Source organism: Dryobates pubescens, chromosome 6 (genome assembly GCF_014839835.1).
Source record: "Dryobates pubescens isolate bDryPub1 chromosome 6, bDryPub1.pri, whole genome shotgun sequence".
NCBI classification, from domain to species: domain Eukaryota; kingdom Metazoa; phylum Chordata; class Aves; order Piciformes; family Picidae; genus Dryobates; species Dryobates pubescens.
In genome coordinates this window covers 40,906,403-40,928,506 of record NC_071617.1, presented here as the reverse complement: position 1 = coordinate 40,928,506, position 22,104 = coordinate 40,906,403, and the positions used below count along the sequence as shown (strand labels likewise).

Here is a 22,104-nt window from a genome sequence, read left to right as displayed (position 1 = left end):
TGGGAAATGCCTGGGGGAGCCTTTTAGCTCCCTAATTAACAACAGAAGGGGCAGAAGGGGCCAGCCCTTGTTGGAGGTAACAGTGAAACATTTGTGAGGTCTCCTGAGAATAAGGCCGGCAGAGAAGAGGCCAGTTCCATCTGGGAAAACACTACCTTTTTTTTACATATACACGCGGGGCAGAGCAGAGGACCAAGGAGGTGTTGAGGGGAAGGTACTTGCAGAAATGGCAATGAGCTTTCTAGACAAGGAAGGAGTGTTTGTGAAGGGGAAGGAGGAGATGGGTGAGATTAGCCCTGGCCCTCCCAAGCTGTTCCTTGCTCCTGCAGTCTAAGTTTTATATGAAATAGCATGGAGCAGCACAGAGGCCTCATGGGCTGGCTACTGGTGGAATCTTGAGCAAGGTGTTGCTTCAATCTCCTCTCAGATGTTTGAGCTGGCTCTTGTTAATAAGATTCAAGAATTAATAGCTTGGAAATGCTTAGGAACTCAATCTTTCCTCCAGGGATGTGATCGCTGGGGCTGAGCACAGAGCCTGCCATTCAGGGCTGGAGTAGGCTTTGGTGCAAAACAATTCTCCTACCAAGCAGCTGAATGTCCACGTGAATATTTTGCTCATCCATTGCAGGTAGGGTGGTGCGATTGGGGCTATTCTTTAACCCCCTGGGAGACACAGCTACATGTGGTAAACTCTCTGGGTTTTTTCAATCTAATCCTATTTCTGTGCAGGATTTGTTTCATATAATACCAGTAGAGAAGAGTTGCATGTGTGTGGCCAGTCCCAATTTGGACCTGTTGCATCATGGGTCCCCTTCACAATTCATGTGGTGAAAATACAGCATTCAGTGTCTTTGGCTTGTGGAAGCAAAGATCCAGCAAAGCAAAGGAAAGCCTCATTAGCTTTAAGGACCTTCCTTAAACGCCTAGAAAAAATACTGGCTTCAAAGACAGAGTGATACCACAGGGCAAGCAGAGTTGCAGGAGCCTGGAAGATCACAGAAGCTTCCAGATACTGCCCTGCCCTGAAACATCACCAGCCAACGGCTTTCCACTGACCAGACAGAAAGGGGAGAGCTGGACCCTAGTATAAGTCACAAAACCATAAAGATCACCATTTACTCCCCAGTAATATTCTTAAGACAGAGAACGTGATTTTGTGCATGCAAAAGGAAAATTGTGCAGCAAAGCCTTCACACTGTCAGGCAAAGGACAGCATAGAGCAGCTGGAGCCATTAAATCCCAGTGAGGGATCCTAGAGAGCTCTAAAGGTCAAAATTCCAAGTTGCCACATCATCCCAAGCTACAAAAGAGCTACGGTCAAAGCTTTTGTGCTCCACTCTTGCCCCTCTTCATTAGCTCATTGTATAACCAGAAGCCACCAGCTTCCCTCTGTGTGTCTCAAGTTTCGATATTTAATAGTATTTGAAGCTTGAGCATATGAGGTTTGGGTTATGATTATGTGCAACTGGCAATAAGAAAACCAAAAAATCCAAACCAAAACAAGACAAACCAAAACCAAGACAAACCGAAACCAAGACAAACCCCTCAACCAACCAACCCAAGGGGTATGCGTGTACTGCCAGCTCTCCCCACTAGAGGGCACTCAGTGATTGCAGAACTGCTGGTGGCGCTCGGTCGTCTTTCTCCAGCCGCAGGTCGCACTGGGCCAGCCTTACTGGATGGGCCTGGGGGAGCTGGCAGGTTATGTTGTGTTTGGCTTCTCCAGCTTGTATCCAGCTGCTAACCCGGCTGACAAAAATGCCTTACGGGAACATTTCTATGTGTGCATTTTCTGTCACTGCTGTGAACCTGCAGATCAGGGCTGAGAGCAAGAGAAAAGCACAGGGGACAAGCTCTCTCTTAGTACGTGATTTGTGCAACTGAAACATGTGAAACTCCTTTATAAAATTCTGCCAGTCATAAAGGGATTCTGGGATGGCAGCAACTGGAAATTTAGATGGTGATACAATAGACACCTACAGTATATCAAATGTTATTCGCTCTTTCTGCCCCCACCATGCCCGAGTCATGGCATGGACCAGCTGGATCAGCAAAAACACAGCACTGGGACAGAGTCAGAAAACTTTCTAATGGTGCTCCGAGGAGGTGATTTAAAAACAGGCTGTCTGTCACTAAGGATAAGGGATCCTGCCCCCAGTGCAGGGAGATACTCTGAGATGCTTTTGAAGGTCCCTTCTTGTGGGATTTCTCTTTCCATTTATCGGACATGCATCAAAAATCTTGTGGGAGGCAGCCTGATTGACTCCAGCAAGCCATTTCTGCCTGGATTTGTGCATTTTGGCCACTAGAGCTGGGGGGGGGGGGGGGGGGGGGGAGGGAGAGGAGGTGGAAATCCTTGTTTTTTGAGGACAAGCTGGTGCAGCATCCCAGGGAAGGATTTCCTCTGGGACCTTTGGATCTCTACCAATCAGCACTCACACAAAACTCCTGCACATATCCTACATCTCAGTAGAAGAGGTCCTGGCATCTTAGCTGTTTCAGATTTATTACTGAGGGTTTGTTGCCTTTTAGCACCATGATATTAATGACCTTAGTGTGTTCCCTTATGTCTTAAGCAAAAGCCATTTTTGTTCTCCCAAACCTTTTAGACAGAGCAGCAACTGGTATCTCTCCTCCACAACTTTAACTAGCTTTGCTGGCTCTTTTCCCACATTCTTGGTATAGAGAATTTCGTTCTCAGATGTTTAAACCAGACCTTCCTCTACAAGCATTTATGATTTTTCCTACTGCCAAGTTAAACCCAGAATTTTCCTAAGGTCTCTTTTGTCTCCTAGAGACATCAGAGCCTGTTGCACCTTAACCTGGCACCTTACAGGGTCCTCAGTTACCTTCCATGTGGGGCTGAAAATTCTATACTCTTCTTGCTATTATCTAGTCTTCCAACTAAAGTGCCTCTGCAGTCAGGGATACCATCTTCTAAGAGGCCTCAAGAGAGATGGATTTGTTTGGGAAATAGAACCCTGAAGCTAAATAATCCCAGATGGATATAACCAGAAATAGCTATGGTGTAGCAATGAATTGAACTTCAGCTAAATGCAAGATTTACAAGCTTTTCTTCCTCATGGCTCTTTTTGATAGCATAGTGGCTGCATAAGAACTCAGATCAGCATGAGACCTAATCATCACAGAACTCACTGGTGATGGTACTCCATTTTGAGCATTGCATGAAGACAGGAGTAATTTTCTCTGGCAGTAAAATGTAGCTCTTGCTGGAGAGGAGCACAGTGAGGACACTGTGCAACAATTTAGGAAGGAAAAGCCTTTATCCAGTAAGATTTTGACCAACAATGAAGGAAATGAAATCTAGTTCCCTGAGCTAAAACAAAGTGTTGACTTCTGAGAAAACATGTGAGAGAGGTTAGATGGGACACCTGGAGGTCAGCTTACCCCAACTCCTACTCAGAGCACCCTCATGTAGGTCAGATTGCTCAGTGCCTTGTTCCTGTCAAATTTTGAATGCCTCCAAGGATAGAGATCCCATATTCTCTCTGGGTTCTGGCCCCAGTGTCTGAAAAACTCCATGGTGAACTATTTTCTCCTCATATCAAACCAGAATTTCCCTTGTGGCAATTGTGTCCATTGCATTTGGTTCTCAACTGTTGCACCTGATGGATGAGTTTGGGTTCGCTGTTCCTAAGTTCCTCACTAGGTAGGTGTAGACACCACTTTGGGTCTTCTCCAGGCTGAACTGCATGCCACCTGCTCCAGACTCCCAGCAGTCTACAACTACCTGAAGGGAGGTTGTAGCCAGGTGGGGGTTGGTCTCTTCTCCCAGGCAACCAGCACCAGAACAAGAGGACACAGTCTCAAGCTGCACCAGGGGAGGTTTAGGCAGGAGGTTAGGAAGAAGTTCTTCACAGAAAGAGTGATTGGCCATTGGAATGTGCTGCCCAGGGAGGTGGTGGAGTCACCATCACTGGAGGTGTTTAAAAAGAGACTGGATGAGGCACTTGGTGCCATGGTTTAGTTGATAAGATGGTGCTGGGTGTAAGAGTCTAAACTCCTGGTGTGAGTCAACAAAGATAAAATCACTTGCTGCTTGCCCAGGCCATACCAATCCTGGATGCAAATCACCTTGCAGTTGCATCATGATAACACTGGACTGCAGCTGGACTACAACAATAGCCCAAGGACCCAGCCATCACAAGATCATTCCTAGCTATCAGATACCCCCAGGAAGGGCAGGTGATGAGTCAATGGACTCTCCACCTGTCTCCTGATGTGTGATAAGTGGGTAGGCAGGGTGATGGGGAGGAAGGAGGCGGAGGCCGCCCCCCTCCATCCAGACCACTGTCCAAACTCACATGAATACACAAAAAGACTTCCTGGGGAATGATACCTGGATACTTATGATTTCCTGGCTCCTGAATTCCTGAGGGACAATGCTCGGACACATACCTAAGGACTAAAAACTGTATAAAAGGCTTGACCACTACTGGCTCAGGAGGAAGAAAACCGCAGAGGAAGAAAATCGCGGAGGAAGAAAAACGCAGAGAGAAAAACGCTGAAGGAGGACCATGCCGCTGAGAAGGAAGGAAGCAGACTGAACCCTCTCTCCGTGTCCTAAGTCCCGCTTGCTGCCACTCATGGAGCTGACCCACGCTGCCCAGAGGGACCTCATCTATTCTCCAGCCAAAGCCTCAGCACCCTTTCTCTACAAACCCAGCATCTCTTGCAGCACCTCTCCTCCACAGACTCAAACTGTCTTGGGGTGGGTGAGGGGTGTGGTAATATGATTCCTTACCTCTTCTCTTTCTCTCTTCTCTCTCTCCCTCTCTATCTTCTCCCTCTCCCCTTCTTATTTCCATTTTATTTATGTAATAAATAGTCTAGCTGTTGATATTTTGGCCTCGCTTTTGCCTTTAATTTCACAACACGGGAATATTCAAAAGAACTGTGTCTCCTTCCCTCTCCGGACCGAGACACTGGGTGATAGGTCAGACTCGATGATCTCAAAGGTCTTTTCCAACCTGGTTAATTCTATTCTATTCAGTCTGGATCTCTTCACTCGTGCCTGCTGGCTAACATCCTTGCTGTATAGCCCCATATGCAGCTGGCCTTTGCTGCAAGGCCACCTTGTTGACTCAGGTTCAGCCTAGGACCTCAGGCCAGTCTCAGCAGACTTGTTTATTGTGCATTCGGCACCCAGACTGTGCTGCTGCTGCACAGGGATATTCCCTTCCCGTGCAGGACTTTGTATTTACCTCTGCTGAACTTAATTTGCAGCTGCGCACTCAGGCAATAGATGGCACTAATGGATGATGTAACCTGCATTGTCACCAAAAGAGCGTCACTGCCGAAAAGAAAGCCAGCAGAGTAACGCCTGGGGTTGCCTCGCTCCGAACAGCAGTTAGGAGAGGAGGAACAGGCATGTGGCCCGAAATCCTTCCAAACACCTGGTGAGATATCCATGGCAGAGGGAAGCTGGCACTCTGAACGGGGTTTCCCCAGGGTGGGAGAAAAGTCTGCAGCATCACAAGGCTGTTAGAGGGTGGGAGTATGCAGCTGAGTTCTCCCGAGCATGCACGGGGAGGAGGTTTTGTTTGAGCCACGGTTTGGTCACTCGGAGAGCTGCTTGTGTGTCAGGCGTGCTTTGCTAGCAGTGCAGAGCTTGTGCTCTTGTCACGGTAGGAGGTTTCATGCCCCTTACTCAGTGAACTCCGGGAGGAATATTAGGGCTATAGAGGGATATGCAGAGGCATGTTATGACTTGTTGCACAAGCTGCTTAGCTTCCAGGGAGGTGGAGGTTGACACTGCTCACAGGAGCCCCGTTCTTCCTACTGGAGCGATTTAAAGTCATACCTCCTTTAAAATCACACAAAGGCTGTATCAGACATCGTTACCAAAATGTCTTGGCCACTGCAGGGGTCTCCAGTACAGACACCAGGTTCTGTATCATAAGCAGCAGTGGGAAATTAGGTAAAAAGAAACACCAAGTGGGCTTGGTTTTTCGTGAAGTTTTAGGGGGGGTTCTTTTGTTTTGTTGGGTTTGTTTGTGTGGCTTTTGTGTTGGTTTTTGTTGGGTGGGTTGTTGTGGGGGGGGGGGGTGTTTAGTGGGTTCGGGTTCTTTGTTGGGGTTTTTGTTGTTGTTCTGATGGTGGGTTTCTGTTAGTTTGGTTTTGTGTGGGTTTTGGTTTTGCCTCAAGGTATCACCACTGTGGCACCAAACAGCTCCCTGACTTAGGCGTCTTCCACAAAGCAGAGTAATCAGATTTTTCTCGTTGCTGCTAATTTTTCCACGTTTTAGGTTGTGCTTTTCTTGTACAAGAATCTACCAGGCTGGAAGAGAAGCAAGGAGGATGTTTTCCTCTTGCAGACGCAGGTCCTGCAGATTGCAGGACGCAAACGCGACCTAAACGTTGGTATTCAGGCAGGAGTAGTTACAAGTAGCAAAAGTAGCAATGAGCTGCTGCTCATTGAACTCTGGGCAGGGAAATGTCCCACCAGCCTCTGGAACACAGTGAGTATCATGTGTCTGGCAGCAGAGTAACCCTTGAACTTGGAAGTCCCTGTGAAGGCTGTGTACCTATTGCTACACAGCAGTTAAGATAAAATATTTTCTTGGCTGAGATACCAGGGCTACTTGTAGGAGGAAACACCACAAGGACACTTAGTGGGTTATTTAATGCCTTTTATCTAAATTGTGCTGAAGGAGGGAATATTATGGCAACAAACTATCCCGCTAAAACACAGCCCAGAAAGACTCTCTTTGTGCAGAGGCAGTGCCCTGAGCCCCTCTCTCTCTCTCATCCAAAGAGTAGGAAAAATAATGGCAGGTTGCCAGGTGGCTATATAATTTGTGATTCTGTGGCAGGGCAGTAAACAGTGCTGGCAAGTGACAATCTGTGTGCCATCCCCAAGGGTTGATACTCTTCAGTCAACTGACTATAAGTATCTTTTGTTTGTTTGTTTCCTTTCATAGGGAGAACATCTTATCCCAGATCAGGTAAGTGAAATAGCTGCTCTGTGCTGAGGCTTTCACTTCTCATTAGCACCCTGGCTGGGGCACAGCATAATCCCTTCTCTACCCTGTATAATAACAACCAAATCTTTATTGACGGTCCCCTTGCAGCCCCCTGCAGCAGCCCCAAACACCTCTACTAATCTCTAAGGGAAGCTGAAGAGCTTGAGGCAGAGGTCAGAGGAACAGGAAGCTATGCTACATTTAGGACAAATTTCTCAAGCATTTCAGTGCTTTTGAAACATGCTACAGGTCTGTTACAATAGACTCTGATGACTTAGCAACCGTAACTCAAGAGTCTGAGTCCTTTCCATCTGGAACAGAAACAGGAGCACCAGTCAGGCAAGTTGAGACTCTTACCCATCATATTGGAGGGCCAGTGTTTCCCTAAAAGATGATTGAATCTGTAGGGGACTTATGAATTAAACACTGGCAAGAGGGGCACCTCCAGCATGTTCAGCTCTCTCCATGAGCTGAAGACCCTTGTCTTTGTTCCTATTCCTCAGCCTATTCTGTTTGTGCAGTTTTTATATATATTCCTGGAGAAGTCCAGCTGCAGCTGTCCCATTCACTCCAGTACAGGCCTTAATATAGATTTACCTATACCTGCTGACCCTTGTCCCACAGGGCACCCTGGTTCAGAATGAGAGGGACAAGGGAGCCTAATCCTGATCAGCAAGCACTTGATGCTCCTAAGAAGATTTAACCCTGCCACAGATCTTGTCTGTGATCTTCTTTTCCAACCTGGTCTATTCTATTCTATTCTATTCTATTCTATTCTATTCTATTCTATTCTATTCTATTCTATTCTATTCTTCTATTCTAAAATAACAGAAACCCCCAGCCCCTCTTGGCTCCATGGGATGTGTAGGCTTTAGTTACAGCTCAGGCCCAAGCAATGTGAATACAAGCCTCAGAATAGTCCCTGTACCCTTGACTCTTCTGTTGTTGAACACAGTTCTGTGCTTTCCCAGATCTTTTGAATATTCTCAGAAGAATGCAGTCCTGATCCCTGTGGCTGCCCTGGGGATTGGAGGTATCCTGCTTTACTGGCTGAGGTCTAGACACAAGATCAAGACTATTGAGATGGGCGATGGATGGTGGGGCTCAGGTGAAAGACCCCTAAAAGGGAAAGAAGATGAAAGTATCCGTCCCTTCAAGATTGAAACATCTGACAAAGAGATCGAGGTACTGGTGGCTGGGATGTAAGGAGAGGGAAAAAGCAGCAACGTGGAGCCAGTCTATCACCCACCTTACTGCTTTGAGGTGACATCTTGATGCTGTCATCAAGGTGACAGCAATGCACTTATATATGCCAGTACAGCTGCCTAGCTACATTAAGTAGAACAGAATAGAGTAGAATAGAATAGAATAGAATAGAATAGAATAGAATAGAATTAAGCAGGTTGGAAAAGGCCTTTGAGATCCTTGAGTCCAACCTGTCACCCAACGCTATCTAATCGACTAAACCATGGCACCAAGCACCTGCTCACCACCCTTTATGAATAGGATTTGAGTTCAGATTCATTGCAGTCTACCATAAAGACTTTCTGAGACCACAAGCCCTCCATGGAGCCTGGGGCTGCTCCTGCAGAAAGGACACACTTTAAGCAGCAGACTTGGACAGTGGGGCTATGAATGGTGGAGTAGGGTGGTGGGAGGACACCTGGACAGCAGTGGCACCAGTGGGGCAGGACTGAAGGGCTTCCATAGAGAGGGCTAGAAGGGTGAGGAGGGATGGGGTCTTGACTGAATCACAGCACCTCTGTTCCTACATGTCTGTCCGTAATGACCTGGCCAACTAGCACACAGCGGCTGTAGGACCCAATACCGCTGGGTGCCATAGGGGAACTGGTAACATGTAGAAAAATATATTCCCTATATAAATGACCCAGGAGGTCATGCGGAGTACGGCGCTGCTTCGGTAGGACTCGTGGTGTCCCGGAGAGCAACACTAAAGCCACCAGAGTCAGGAGAGCCCATCCATGCCCGCTCTGGCATAGGGCAGCTGGCCAGCCTTCACAAGAAGGTCTCTTCCCCACAGGACCTGCACCGTCGCCTGGAGCAGGCCCGCTACGCACAGCCGCTGGAAGGAGCTGCCTTCGATTACGGCTTCAACTCCAACTACCTGCAGAAGGTGGTGGCCTACTGGAGGAACCAGTTCGACTGGCGCAAGCAAGTGGAAGTCCTGAACAAATACCCCCATTTCCAAACCACCATTGAAGGTGAGGTGGTCTCTGTAGCTTGAGCAGGTCTCACTGTGAAACACACTGAGAGACGGGGGGATTTTAGAGGTTACAATATTTAAGACAACAGCATGTACAACAGCTTAGTGAAAGGAATGAAATATACATAGAATACATAGAATAAACCAGGTTGGAAGAGACCTTCAAGATCATCGTGTCCAACCCATCAACCAATCCAACACCGCCCAAGCAACTAACCCACGGCACCAAGCACCCTGTCAAGTCTTCTCCTAAAAACCTCCAGTGATGGCGACTCCACCACCTCCCCAGGCAGCCCATTCCAATGGGCAATCACTCTCTCTGTATAGAACTTTTTTCTAACATCCAGCCTGAACCTCCCCTGGCGCAGCCTGAGACTGTGTCCTCTTGTTCTGGTACTGCTTGCCTGGGAGAAGAGACCAACATCCGTCTGTCTACAACCTCCCTTCAGGTAGTTGTAGAGAGTAATAAGGTCACCCCTGAGCCTCCTCTTCTCCAGGCTAAGCACCCCCAGCTCCCTCAGCCTCTCCTCGTAGGGCTTATGTTCCAAACCCCTCACCAACTTTGTTGCTCTTCTCTGGACTCGTTCCAGCAAGTCAACCTCCTTCCTAAACTGAGGGGCCCAGAACTGGACACAGTACTCGAGGTGCGGCCTAACCAGTGCAGTGTACAGGGGCAGAATGACCTCCCTGCTCCTGCTGGCCACACTGTTCCTGATGCAGGCCAGGATGCCATTGGCCCTCTTTGCTGCCTTGGCACACTGCAGGCTCATGTTCAGTCTACCGTCGACCAGCACCCCCAGGTCCCTCTCAGCCTGACTGCTCTCCAGCCACTCTGACCCCAGCCTGTAGCACTGCATGGGGTTGCTGTGGCCAATGTGCAGAACCCGGCACTTGGATGTGTTAAATCTCATGCCGTTGGACTCTGCCCATCTGTCCAGCCTGTCGAGGTCCCTCTGCAGAGCCTCTCTACCCTCCAGCAGATCAACTCCTGCCCCCAGCTTGGTGTCGTCAGCAAATTTACTGATGATGGACTCAATGTCCTCGTCCAGATCATCAATAAAGATGTTAAAGAGCATGGGGCCCAGTACTGATCCCTGGGGCACACCACTGGTGACTGGCTGCCAGCTGGATGTGGCACCATTCACCACCGCTCTCTGGGCTCGGCCCTCCAGCCAGTTCCTAACCCATCGCAGTGTGCTCCCATCCAAGCCATGGGCTGACAGCTTGGCCAGGAGTTTGCTATGGGGAACGGTGTCAAAGGCCTTGCTGAGGTCCAGGTAGACTACATCCACAGGCCTCCCCACATCCACCAGGCAGTCACCTGATCATAGAAGGAGATCAGGTTGGTCAGGCAGGACCTGCGGCTATATTATTAATAACCTTCTACAGATTATGAGCATTACAAAGTGGCAATAAGATTAGGTCTGCTTCAAGATGGACTTCATCTGCCTCTGAACCTGTTCTAATGATGCAGTTTTCTTCTGCTATTGGCTTGAAGCCACCTTAGAAAAATGCAAAGTTTACCCAGATTCTGAAGATAGAATACCAACCACCCCAGTTTAGCCAGGTGAGGTTAGCCAGACTTTGGATAAGTGATCTTCCTTCTTGCACTTGTAGAAGTTAAACTTCTTTCTTGCACTTAACTACTTCATGTTTCTTTTTATCACCCACATCTTTTGCAGCTTCGTCACGTTTTCATATGTGCCCTACCTGCATGATGCTATTCATTTAAGTGCAGCTCTACTAAATACTGTGAGACCAGGTTCTCAGTATACAAATGCTCAGTCTCCTGAGAGATATCTGGGTCTGGGATCAATGCCTGTGTATGTAAAAGATGAGACACTTAGAATACCAGGCATCTCCTGTAAGCTAGGCATCTTCTTGCCATGGGTTGATTGTGTAACTTCTGCTGTGAATGCTAGTTAAATTTTTTACACCCTCCTTCTTTGGAGTTCAACCCAGAAACTGTGATGGAACCAGAGCTTTAATTTATCTTTCTTGGATATGTGGCAGGGATTGATATCCATTTTATCCATGTGAAGCCCTCCTACGTCCCTCATGGCCGAGCTGTTAAGCCTCTGCTGATGGTCCATGGCTGGCCTGGCTCCTTCTACGAGTTCTACAAGATCATCCCCCTGCTCACAGAGCCAGCTAGGCATGGCCTGAATGAAGCTGATGTGGTGTTTGAGATCATCTGCCCATCCATTCCAGGCTATGGCTTCTCAGAGGCACCACACCAGAAAGGTAAGGGTTGGAAAGGCTCTGTTGGACTCACAGGGATTTTGAAGTAACACTACAGCTGTCTCCAGGCCCCCAGGAATTTGTGAATGTAGCTGCTCTGTACTAACACCCACATGGCTGAGGCTGGCTGTGGAGGTTTGCTTTCCACTGAATTTCTCTCATCTTGTGTTTTTGAGTGACACAGAGCAGCACAGCCACTGTGCTTCACACAGCAGCATGTTTACATGCCTGTAGTAGGCAATGATCTTTGGCCAGGGGGTGAACACTAGGACAAACAGGTCTCCTCTGATTATCTACAGGCTTTGACTCCATAGCAACTGCTCGGATATTTCACAAGCTGATGAACAGACTGGGCTTCAAGGAATACTACCTGCAGGGAGGAGACTGGGGATCTCGTATTACCACAAACATGGCCCAAATGCTGCCACAGTGAGTAGCAAAGGGATTCAGTGCAGAAAAGCTGCCTTCAGTTCTTACCCTATCTTCTGGCCCCAAGGTTCTTGTGCTGCCTTCTGTTTGTTGCTCTGCCCCTCATCCCTTTTGTTTCCCCCTGTGGCATTCCCACCCCTCTGCATTCAACTATATTCATACACTTTGCATTGATATCGGTGCGGTTCTTACTGAATGTTGGTGCTGTTTGGCTTCTCTTTCGCTAGCTGTGAATGTAAACTCTGCTGCATTTTGATCTGAGACCTCAAGGTGATAGATCATCATGCAAAATCAGGAAGGAGATAACCTGAAAATCAGCAGGGGCAGGAGGAAGGAAGAAGTTCAGCCTTTCAGCAGCTGAATAGTACCACAAAGTACAGAACTTTTCTCTCTAAAATGCAGAGTTGAGATGGATCAGAAAAGAAATACAGTACATTCCTTAGAAGATGACATCACAGCTTATTGTTTAGCATTTAATGACTAGTGAGCACCACAGCTATGCTTAGGTCAGAGAACAGATAAGTTGGGAAAGCTCTCAGAGCACTGAAGATCGCAGAACCGAGCAGTATGTTGCTCCTGATTGCAGCTGTGTTTCACAGCACCCAGAGTACCATGGCCACCTGCGATCCCCCTGGGGATGTGTTCCTATGTGATCTGGTACAGGTGATCCTGCTCTGGCAGTGGGGATTGGACTGGATGATATTTCAAGGTCCCTTCCAACCCCCTAACATTCTGCAATTCTGTGGTTTTCAGAAAATACCCAATGCAGCCTGTTCCCTGCAGCACAGCAAACACGAGATCAACAGCCAGAGCTGCTAACATGGTATGCTCCAGCCAGAAACTGTGTGCCTAATGCTATCCTACCAGAAACAGAGCTGGACAGAGATGGGACCAGCTGCATCATTTCTAACTCCCATACTTTAGTTTGCTTTTATATCATGATCAACCTGAAAGGCTTTATGTATCTGGCTCAGTGAAATGCTTCTATCACAGCCCCAGTCAGACTGATTTTCTGGAAAAGGTTTTGACAGAAAACTCACTTAATTTAACCTTTTATTCGTTGACTCCATTGTAGATCTGTGAAAGGGCTTCATCTGAATCTCGTCTTCACTGGCCTTGGAGGTCTCAGGAATATGCTTTCTGTACTGGTCGGGGCTTATGTGCCATGGCTTGTAGGCTTCACTAGGGAAGATGTTCGACGTATGTACCCTTTTATCCAGAAGAATTTTTACCAAATTCTGCAAGAGTCTGGATACTTACACATCCAAGCCACCAAACCAGACACTGCAGGTAATGAACCTTCTCTGCATCGTTACGCGTTTTGTATACTAACTGCTTACGGTCTATAAAAACTTTTAGCTGAACAAAGGCCAACTGTGTTTGAGAAGCAGAGCTCTGGTGACTGAAGGGCAAGGTAACATCCAAAGTCTGATGGCCCTGTAAAAGAAAGTTCAAAGGAACAGCTTAGAAATAAGATGAAGACTTCAACACCATTTTCCAAAACTCTTTTAAATGGCATGCTGCTGCTTTTGAGGAAAGAAATGCTTTGCAAAAAGCATCTTGAAATAAAGCACAGGGTCCCAAACTTGAAGCTTCTGGAAATAAATGTGGGTGAAAACAAGAAAAATATGATAACCAAATGCAAGGTGAAACTTGCACAAAGGCAGACACAGCACTAACAACTGAACAGCCAGAACTCTTGACACAGTTGGTGGGGACAGTAGATACAGAGTCTGAAGAAGAAACTCAAACTATAACATCAATTAATGCCTAGTCTGTTGCTTGAGCTAATTGCAATGCCAAAGGAATGAAGAGAGACAAACAAAATACTAGGGAGGGGTTGGTTTGTTGTTGTTTTGCTTTTTAAGAGCCAAATAGTGAAGGTAGCCTCAGAAAAATTAGGATCAGTATATTTAATCTCAAATCAGAAAAATATCAGAATTAAGGAGCAGAATTGATTTACAAGTGATAATATCACAGGGAAATCATTCTCTGGCTCTGGCAGAATCAAAGATCTTTGGATTCAGTAATGTAATAGATTTCATTTTAAAAAAAAAAATAGTTTTGTTGAGGCTCCTCACCCAATGTTCTTAAAATACAGAAGAATAGAATAGAATAGACCAGGCCAGACCAGGTTGGAAGAGACCTTCAAGATCATCGCGTCCAACCCATCAACCAATCCAACCCACCTAAACAACTAACCCATGGCACCAAGCAGCCCATCAAGTCTCCTCCTGAACACCTCCAATGATGGTGACTCCACCACCTCCCCAGGCAGCCCATTCCAATGGGCAATCACTCTCTCTGTATAGAACTTCTTGCCTTAAGAGAAGGATTAAGTTCGTGGATTAGTAACTAGTTAACAGTAAGCAGGTTTCAGGGGAGGGGCAGTACCACAAACATCTGTGCTGGCACCTGTACATTTCAACATGATCCTAATATTTCTACAGATAAAAGTTAATGGTTAAGTGAAAATTTGACAGCTATCCAGAGTTTTGTGTAACCTGAAGATAACTGGCCTGGTGTCTACAAAGTTCAAAGCAACTAAAGTAAAGGATGAAAATCACAATGGGTTCAAGTTTGGCTGTTGCCATATGCAAGAATCCACAGGTCATGGAGAGTGCTTTGAAATGTTAGCTGGCTCAGAGTTTAAAAGAATCTCACAAATTCTTAAAGATAGCAAAAAAAGACTGAAAAAGCCATACCACACTAACCTGTGACATGTGAATCTGTTGCACCTCTGTTCCTTCTGTTTCATAAGGGTACAGAAAGGGGATGAAAATGAAGACTGAATAGAATAGAATAGAATTAACCAGGTTGGAAAAGACCTTCGAGATCAAGTCCAACCTATCACCCAGCACTATCTAATCAACTAAACCATGGCACCAAGCACCCCATCCAGTCTCTTCCTAAACACCTCCAGTGACAGTAACTCCACCACGTCCCTGGGCAGCCCATTCCAATGGCCAATCACTCTTCCTGTGAAGAACTTCTTCCTAACATCCAGCCTAAACCTCCCCTGGCACAGTCTGAGACTGTGTCCTCTTGTTCTGTCACTGGTTGCCTGGGAGGAGAGACCAATCCCCACATGGCTACAACCTCCCTTCAGGGCATTGTAGACAGCAATAAGGTCTCCTCAGCCTCTGCTCATAGAGCTTGTGCTCCAAACCCCTCCCCAGCTTTGTTGCCCTTCTGGACATGTTCCAGATCAAGTAGCTATCATACAAGCACTGTACATAGCCTAGGACTCTTCAGCCTGAAAAGAGAGAAGTAAGGATTTTTTTTAGCCCCCTAAAACTGTGAATTGGAGAAAATGAATAGGGGAAAAAAAATACCCCCTACTTAGTCTCAGGAAATATCTACATCATCAGTTTAGTTCTCATTAGGCAGGTTTAAAACAAAGCTAATGGATTTTCACTCACCACAAGCTGTAGTACAGGTTGAATGATTAATAAGATGCCAAAAAGACTGGCATGTCTGAGCATCTAACCCATGGCTGTTGCAGACAGGTTTAGGGGCAGCTTACAGCCCAGAAAAATGCTCATCTCCAGTTGCACTGCTGGGCAACTTCAATAGCTCTCCCATTCCTCTCCTGAATTAGGCTGTGGAGTGAATGACTCTCCTGTGGGACTTGCTGCATATATCTTGGAGAAATTCTCTACCTGGACAGATAAATCATTTCTGCATAAAGAAAATGGGGGCTTGGAAAGGTAAGAAAACAGAAGAGCTTCCATCAAAACTCATTAAAACAATGAGTGATGATAAGCAATGAGGAGCTCAGTAAAACACCAGGTAGTCAAAGCTGAATTTTAAGAATGAAAGATTGCTCATTAGTAGGTTTACCTTGTAACAGGGCACCTGCAAGCTACTGCTTCAGCAGCAGGCAGTTTCCTTCTAGGCACACAGGTGGAGATTGATTTGCTGCTTGAAAACTAGTGAAGAACAACTCTTCTTTAGGGCATGAGCATAACAATGTACTGAGGAACAGCTTTCAGTGAAATGTCTTTATCTTTCTCTCTCTCAACAGCAAATACACTCTTGATGAGCTTTTGACTAATGTGATGATATATTGGGTGACAGCCTCCATTGTGTCCTCAATGCGCTACTACAAGGAGAACATCTCCAAGGACCCTGGTCTATCTACTGATGCCAGGTAATGAAGTAGCAGATGCAACACTGATTTGCAAATGAGACTGGATCACAACTGCCTGTACAAACTTACAACAGCAAATTTAACTCCATAATTTAAAACTCGGAGCTTTCAGTGGGGGGTTTTGATAAACACAGTTATCATTTTGCTTTGAACTTGTAATTCACACAAGGCAACTCGTGGCAAAGAATGAGGAAGATGTGAACTATATTCAAGTCTGGTGAGTAAATATATTTACTCACCAAACAAATGTGATCTATGCCTTAGTTCAGTAAGAAATCAAACAAAATCATGAACATCTCCAAGAGAGGCTCCAACTGACTTAGGAATGGTTTGGCTTACTGGTGGACAAAGAACTACAAGTGTTAAGCACAAGCTTGGAAGAAATTTGGAGAGGGGTAATTGAAACCAAGCTGCTGGCTTTAAGGGGAGTATAAGAGAGGCTGACCAGGAAGATACTGCTGAGCAGAATTCTCCAAGTGAGCAATACTACAAACAAAAAGGAGAGCTTTTCTTTGTCAACCAAACCAGTTTACCTTTCCTCTTAAGATTCTTTTGCTATGCTGGTAGCATACATTCCAAAGTAAACACGAGCTGGCTCATTTTGGTTTTGTACTCTGAAAGAGGTGTGGCACCTTCCCACACAGCTACAAAACAAGGTAAGCTTAAACATCTAAAGCACTTCAAGATTGTACTGTGTGCAAAGTTGGCTCTGCTTCACATATTTTTGGGTGTAACATTCTTAAACTCAAAGAGATCCAAATACAAGTGAAGCTCTTCAGTAGAGCACAGATCACAAAAAGGGTTGCTGTGGTGAGCCTTTTCCAGTTGACTGTAGCAGTTAAGAGTCAGAAGGGTTTTATTTGATAGACTTTCCCCAGGACTTCTCGCAAAAATGCAGTTAAATAATGTCTTCCAGGATTGGAGTACACGTTCCAACAGGGATTGCAGCTTTTCCTCAGGAGATAATGCACACCCCACCTGTCTGGGCAAAGAAGATCTTCAGAAACATCATCACATACTCTTACATGCCACGTGGAGGGCATTTTGCTGCTTTTGAGGAACCAAGGCTTCTGGCAGAAGACATCATTCACTTTGTCAGAAAGGTGGAAAAGCTGTGAACCTGTGGTTAAGATGCCCACAGAGAATGCAAGCAAGTCTTTCTGCCACCAGCAGAACCTTTAAGGGATTAAATAAATCCCATGTAATCACGTACTTCAGGCAGCATTTTATTGTGATGATTATAGTACAAAACTTCTTAATCAAGCTCTGAATCTTTTAATAAAAGAGGAAAAAGGCATCTTGTCTTCTTTCTTTCCCAGCACCATATAATTGCTGCATTCATATTTCAAGTATAACACAATATGTAAACAGTTTAATGCAGTATCATTGCACTCGGAGTAGAAGGGAACCAGACCTTTGATCATCAGAACTAAGGCTCCTGTTCAAAAGGTTCATTAAATACTTGAGTGTTAGCATTCTTAAATATGCATTACAAGCACCTTTGGTGAAAGTGTGAAGAGTTTTGATCTCCTGAGCACCAACACTCCTACATTCAAATTATGTTTAACTCAAGAGACCTGCAATTACATATTCAAGCGGGCAGCTGCACATCAGGCAGTTTTCTTCATTTTAGCAGTTCTTTTGCCTTAAGCTAGCCTTTAGCAGTTACTACGTGTTATAAATGGTTACAAACTGATCCCTCAGAGACAGCATTTGTGTTCTGCAAGCTCAAAAGTATCAATTTCTCCTAGTTCTAGAACCTTGTTCCATTCTAAAAGATCAAAGTAAAAATATGCACTAATTGTAGAAGTGTTACTTCAGCCTTTAGCCTTTTTTCAAAGGATTTTTACCACCCATCCCATCATGCATTTTTTTGCTAGCAAGAAACTGCAAGCAACTGTGCTACTAGTAGGCTCAAGTTTCTCTTCAGGTAAGATGGAGGTCTTTGGAGCTGTTAAGCTCATTGTATCAGAGATACATACACAGCTGACTGAAGACAACTCCAGTAGATATTTAGCTCCAAGACGCCACACTCTGAAGGTTTCCTTCCCTCCCTGTCCCATTCTGCACTAGACACCAGGTCAGAAAGGCTCGAGTTCTGCTTGCAGGCAACACATTCTAACTTGGAACAGAAATTTGACAGGTAAAAATAGTAAAAAATAGTGAACTTGATCATACTGCCCACAACTCTTTCATATTTCAGAAACATTTAGAATCTATGACTTTGAAGATCTAAAATAAACAAGAAACAAACTTCATTCTCACTTAAAACAACAAAACACCAGCCTGTTGGGGCAGGAGTCCTAGCTTCCTCTGAAGAGAGCAGAAGCTGCTTCCTTTTATTTTTAAAGGTGTATCTGATGGTCCAGGCTGCTGGACTCAATGCTCTTTCTCCATAGGGCTGCTCAGCTTTTTTACCACCAGTACAAGGCTATGATAGGTGTAAGACCTCCCAGTTGCTAGGAAGTCCCACTCTTTGGATTATCCAGTAACTGAGGCTGAGTTACAGGGAAACCTAATTTTACCAAATAGTTGGGCAAAACCTCAAAGTACTGAAGCCTGATCAGACTGCAGGGAAAGGTCTCCTTTCACAGGAGTAGGGTAGGTAAGAATGGTTACAGCCTTCGTGTGTGCTAGAGTGCCAAACAATCAGCATTCCCCAGTTCACTTAGTAAGTGGCGGAAAAGTTTACTCCCAACACACCAATTCCTGTCCTGTGACACAACTTAGGTCCCTCAAGAATCACTGTATCTGTGTGCAGCCGTGCCTTAAAGGCTATTTGCTTTCAAGAACAGAGTCAAAGCTACAAGAAGGCAGGAGATGCCCCAGAGAGCAGATCCAGGCAGACAAAAAAATGCAATTACATTTGATAAAGTTATCATCACTTAAAGCAGCACCAAAAGTTATCCAGTATTCAAGTTCCGCAAAGCACAGGTCACTCATGAATGCCTTTGAGCGTCACTGGTGCTTGAAACCAGACATAGTCCTCCCAAGTGGAAGTCATACGCTGAGCCGGTGCGTCACTTGTGTGGACATCTCCATCACAGGACAAGCTAACAGTTAGTTGCCTCCCTCGGGTCGGCACTTTGTAGTTGAGCTTGGGCCGGAACCAATCAACACCACAATCGCGGTGTCCTTGGACCATAACAACAGTGCCCATGACAGGGAGGGTCTTAAGTTCACTGAAGACATCAGCAATGAAGAGCGAGTGAAAGAGCTTGCGAACACAGGATGCAGTTTTCAGGCTCTCCTCGGCGCTGCCCTCGCATATACCCTCCAAGTTGAGCTCGTACAGCTCCTTGGGGTTCATGACATTGCCTCCAAGCAGAATAAGAACCCGAGGAACCACTGTCAATCTAAACATGACTTCCAAGTGCTGAAGCATTCCCTCCAGCTCCATCAGCACCTGCTGGCACTTTTTGCTTGCCAGGTTCACGGAGGGTGGTTTCTTCATCACATCTCCGTCCTGGAAAACAAACAAACAATTAGTATATTTCATTGTAAGGGCATTAATCCTAACACACTCTTCAGAAAGCATGGCTCATCCCTAGAAGTCAAGGAAAGTTCAAAGGGGTTTTTATAGAGGCACCCATATACACAGAACCACCAAGGCTGGAAGAGACCTCAAAGATCATCAAGTCCAACCTGTCACTACAGACCTAATGACTAAACCATGGCACCAAGTGCCACATCCAATCCCCTCTTGAACACCTCCAGGGATGGTGACTCCACCACCTCCCTGGGCAGCACATTCCAACGGCTAACAACACTCTCTGTGAAGAACTTTCTCCTCACCTCAAGCCTAAGCTTCCCCTGGTGCAGCTTGAGACTTGTTCTGGTGCTGGTTATCAGGAGACCCAAGTGGAACACAAAAAGACTTCTCTATAGCTACTCACTTTGAATCTGAATCACACAACTGATGAATTCCCAGAGGAATCAGAAGCTCCATCTTTTAAAGATCAGCTATCACTCCAAAACCACTTTTTTTTTCCTTCTTAAAGTTACTTGAATAACAAGAGTGTGACATGCTTTGAGCAGAAAGGGGGCCAGAAAGTGGGAAAATAGTAACTTCTTGAGACCTTTAGCTACCTAACAGAACACAATAACATAAAAAAATAAGTTGTGGTAACATTTAAGCATTACAATAAGCATTTCAGAGGCAGATGACACATTAAAACACAAGTTACTGAGCTAGAATCGCAAGTGACTTCCTGCAATCAAGTGGCAACATCAGTGGGCAAGGATAGAGCTATGGGGATCACCTATGAGGACCTCTATGACCTTTGGCACAGTCCTCAACAATATCCTTATCTTTAAATTGGAGAGATATGGACTTAATGGGTTGACTATTCAGCACATAGGGACTTGGTTGTATGGTTGCATTCAGATGGTAATGTTCAGTGGTTTGATGTGCAGATGGACATCAGCAACAAGTGGTCTCTCTCACGCGACAAGCGTGTCTAATATCTTTATCAGTGACAGAGAGCAGGATCAAACACATCCTCAACAAGTCTGCAGATGACACAACTGAGCTATGCTGTCGACAAACTTCAGGGACAAGATGCCACCCAGAGGGACCCAGACAAGATTGTGGTTCAAAAAAGCCTCACTATGAGTATAAACTGGGGGATTGAGAGCAGCCCTGTGAAGGACTTGGGGGTACTGGTTGGATGAAAAGCCAGACACGAGACTACAACATGCACTGCTGGAAAGGGACCTGGGGGTACTGATTGACAGCCAGTTGAACATGAACCAGCAGTGTGCCCAGGTGGCCAAGAAGGCCAATGGCATCCTGGCCTGCATCAGAAAGAGTGTGGCCAGCAGGAACAGGGAAGTCACTGTGTCCCTGTACTCAGCACTGGTTAGACCACAGCTTGAGTCCTGTGTCCAGTTCTGGGTCCCTCAGTTTATTAAGGGCATTGAGACACTTGAGTGTGTCCAGAGAAGGGCATCGAGGCTGGGGAGAGGCTGAGGCAGCTGGGGTTGCTTAGCCTGGTGAAGAGGAGACTCAGAGGAGACCTTATTGCTGTCTACAACTACCTAAAAGGAGGTTGTAGCCAGGAGGGAGTTGGTCTCTTCTCTCAGGCAACCAGCACCAGAACAAGAGGACAGAGTCTCAAGCTGTGCCAGGAGAAGTTTAGGCTCAAGGTGAGGAGAAAGTTCTTCACTGAGAGATTTATTGCCCATTGGAATGTGCTGCCCAGGGAGGTGGTAGAGGCACCACCCCAGAAGTGTTCAAGAGGGGATTGGACGTGGCACTTGGTGCCCTGGTTTAGTTGGGTCTTGGGTGACAGGTTGATGAGCTTTGAGGTCTTTTCCAACCTTGTTGATTCTATGATTCACATGCTGGGTATTGCCAGCAGGTTCACAGACATAATTCTGTGCCTCCACCCCAGTGACACAAGAACCCCTCCAGAGTACTTTTTTCAGCTCTAGGATTCTCAGCACCAGACAGACATGGGCCTGTAGAGGCAAGTCCAGAAGAGGGCCACAAAACCTATCAGTGGGCTGGAATCTCTCTCCTATAAAGACTGAGAAAAATGATGTTGTTCAGCCTGGAAAAGAGAAGGGCCCAAGAACACCTTACTGTAGCATTTCAGTACTTAAAGGGGGTCTATAAGAAAAATTAGGACAATCGTTCTAGAAGGGCCTGTTGCAATAGGACTAGGGCTGATTGTTTTAAATGGAAAGGAGGCAGATTTAGACCAGATATAACCGAGAAGTTTTATCAGCGAGGGTGGTGAAACACCGGAACACGTTGCCCAGGGAGGTGGCAGGAGCTCCATCCCTGGGCCCAGGTGCCCCTCCCAGCCGCCCCAGGCCTCCTCACCTGCGCCGCACGCCGGCAGAAGTAAGCGAGCTGCTCGTAGGGCAGCGGGAGCTGGTGCCGCTGGTGCAGGACGTGCTTGAGCAGCTCGCAGGCGAATCGACAGCAGCTCTCCCGACTCACAGCCCCCGGGAACACCACCGACACCGAGGAGCAGGCCGCCGCCGGCCCGCTTCGCCGGGGCCTCATTTCGCCACCGCAATCCAGGACTGGCACCACCTCAGCTGTGAGGAGCGGGGACCCG

The 22,104-nt window shown here is 46.3% G+C and overlaps 2 protein-coding genes across 3 annotated transcripts; one reads left to right on the top strand and one right to left on the bottom strand.

The window, feature by feature from the left end:
• Positions 1-5,282: 5,282 nt before the first annotated feature.
• On the top strand, positions 5,283-17,323 carry LOC104299949 (epoxide hydrolase 1). Of its 2 annotated transcripts, XM_009900171.2 has the most exons (10): positions 5,286-5,420; positions 6,945-6,968; positions 7,958-8,171; positions 9,028-9,208; positions 11,224-11,454; positions 11,751-11,880; positions 12,956-13,170; positions 15,482-15,590; positions 15,908-16,033; positions 16,950-17,323. In XM_009900171.2, exons 1-10 carry the CDS (start codon positions 5,392-5,394, stop codon positions 17,149-17,151), a joined length of 1,461 nt encoding a protein of 486 aa, XP_009898473.2. In that variant the 5' UTR covers positions 5,286-5,391; the 3' UTR covers positions 17,152-17,323. The 2 variants fall into 2 exon arrangements, with proteins under 2 accessions (XP_054018367.1, XP_009898473.2); XM_054162392.1 differs by lacking the exon at positions 11,224-11,454 and having other exon boundaries at positions 5,283-5,420.
• A 1,645-nt stretch (positions 17,324-18,968) lies between these two features.
• MAD2L1BP (MAD2L1 binding protein) lies at positions 18,969-22,057 on the bottom strand. The gene is made up of 2 exons (XM_009900188.2): positions 21,864-22,057; positions 18,969-19,499 (listed from the first exon to the last, which is right to left on the bottom strand). Exons 1-2 carry the CDS (start codon positions 22,047-22,049, stop codon positions 18,969-18,971), a joined length of 717 nt encoding a protein of 238 aa, XP_009898490.2. The 5' UTR covers positions 22,050-22,057.
• Positions 22,058-22,104: the final 47 nt, after the last annotated feature.

Bases quoted from the DNA above. Each gene is read 5' to 3' on its own strand.
- LOC104299949 (XM_009900171.2), top strand. From the start codon at position 5,392: ATGTGGCCCGAAATCCTTCCAAACACCTG. The intron at 5,421-6,944 runs GTGAGATATCCA...TTCCTTTCATAG, and splicing joins GAAATCCTTCCAAACACCTG to GGAGAACATCTTATCCCAGA. The intron at 13,171-15,481 runs GTAATGAACCTT...CTCCTGAATTAG, and splicing joins CACCAAACCAGACACTGCAG to GCTGTGGAGTGAATGACTCT.
- MAD2L1BP (XM_009900188.2), bottom strand. From the start codon at position 22,049: ATGAGGCCCCGGCGAAGCGGGCCGGCGGCGGCCTGCTCCTCGGTGTCG. The intron at 19,500-21,863 runs GTGAGGAGGCCT...TTTGTTTTCCAG, and splicing joins TCTGCCGGCGTGCGGCGCAG to GACGGAGATGTGATGAAGAA.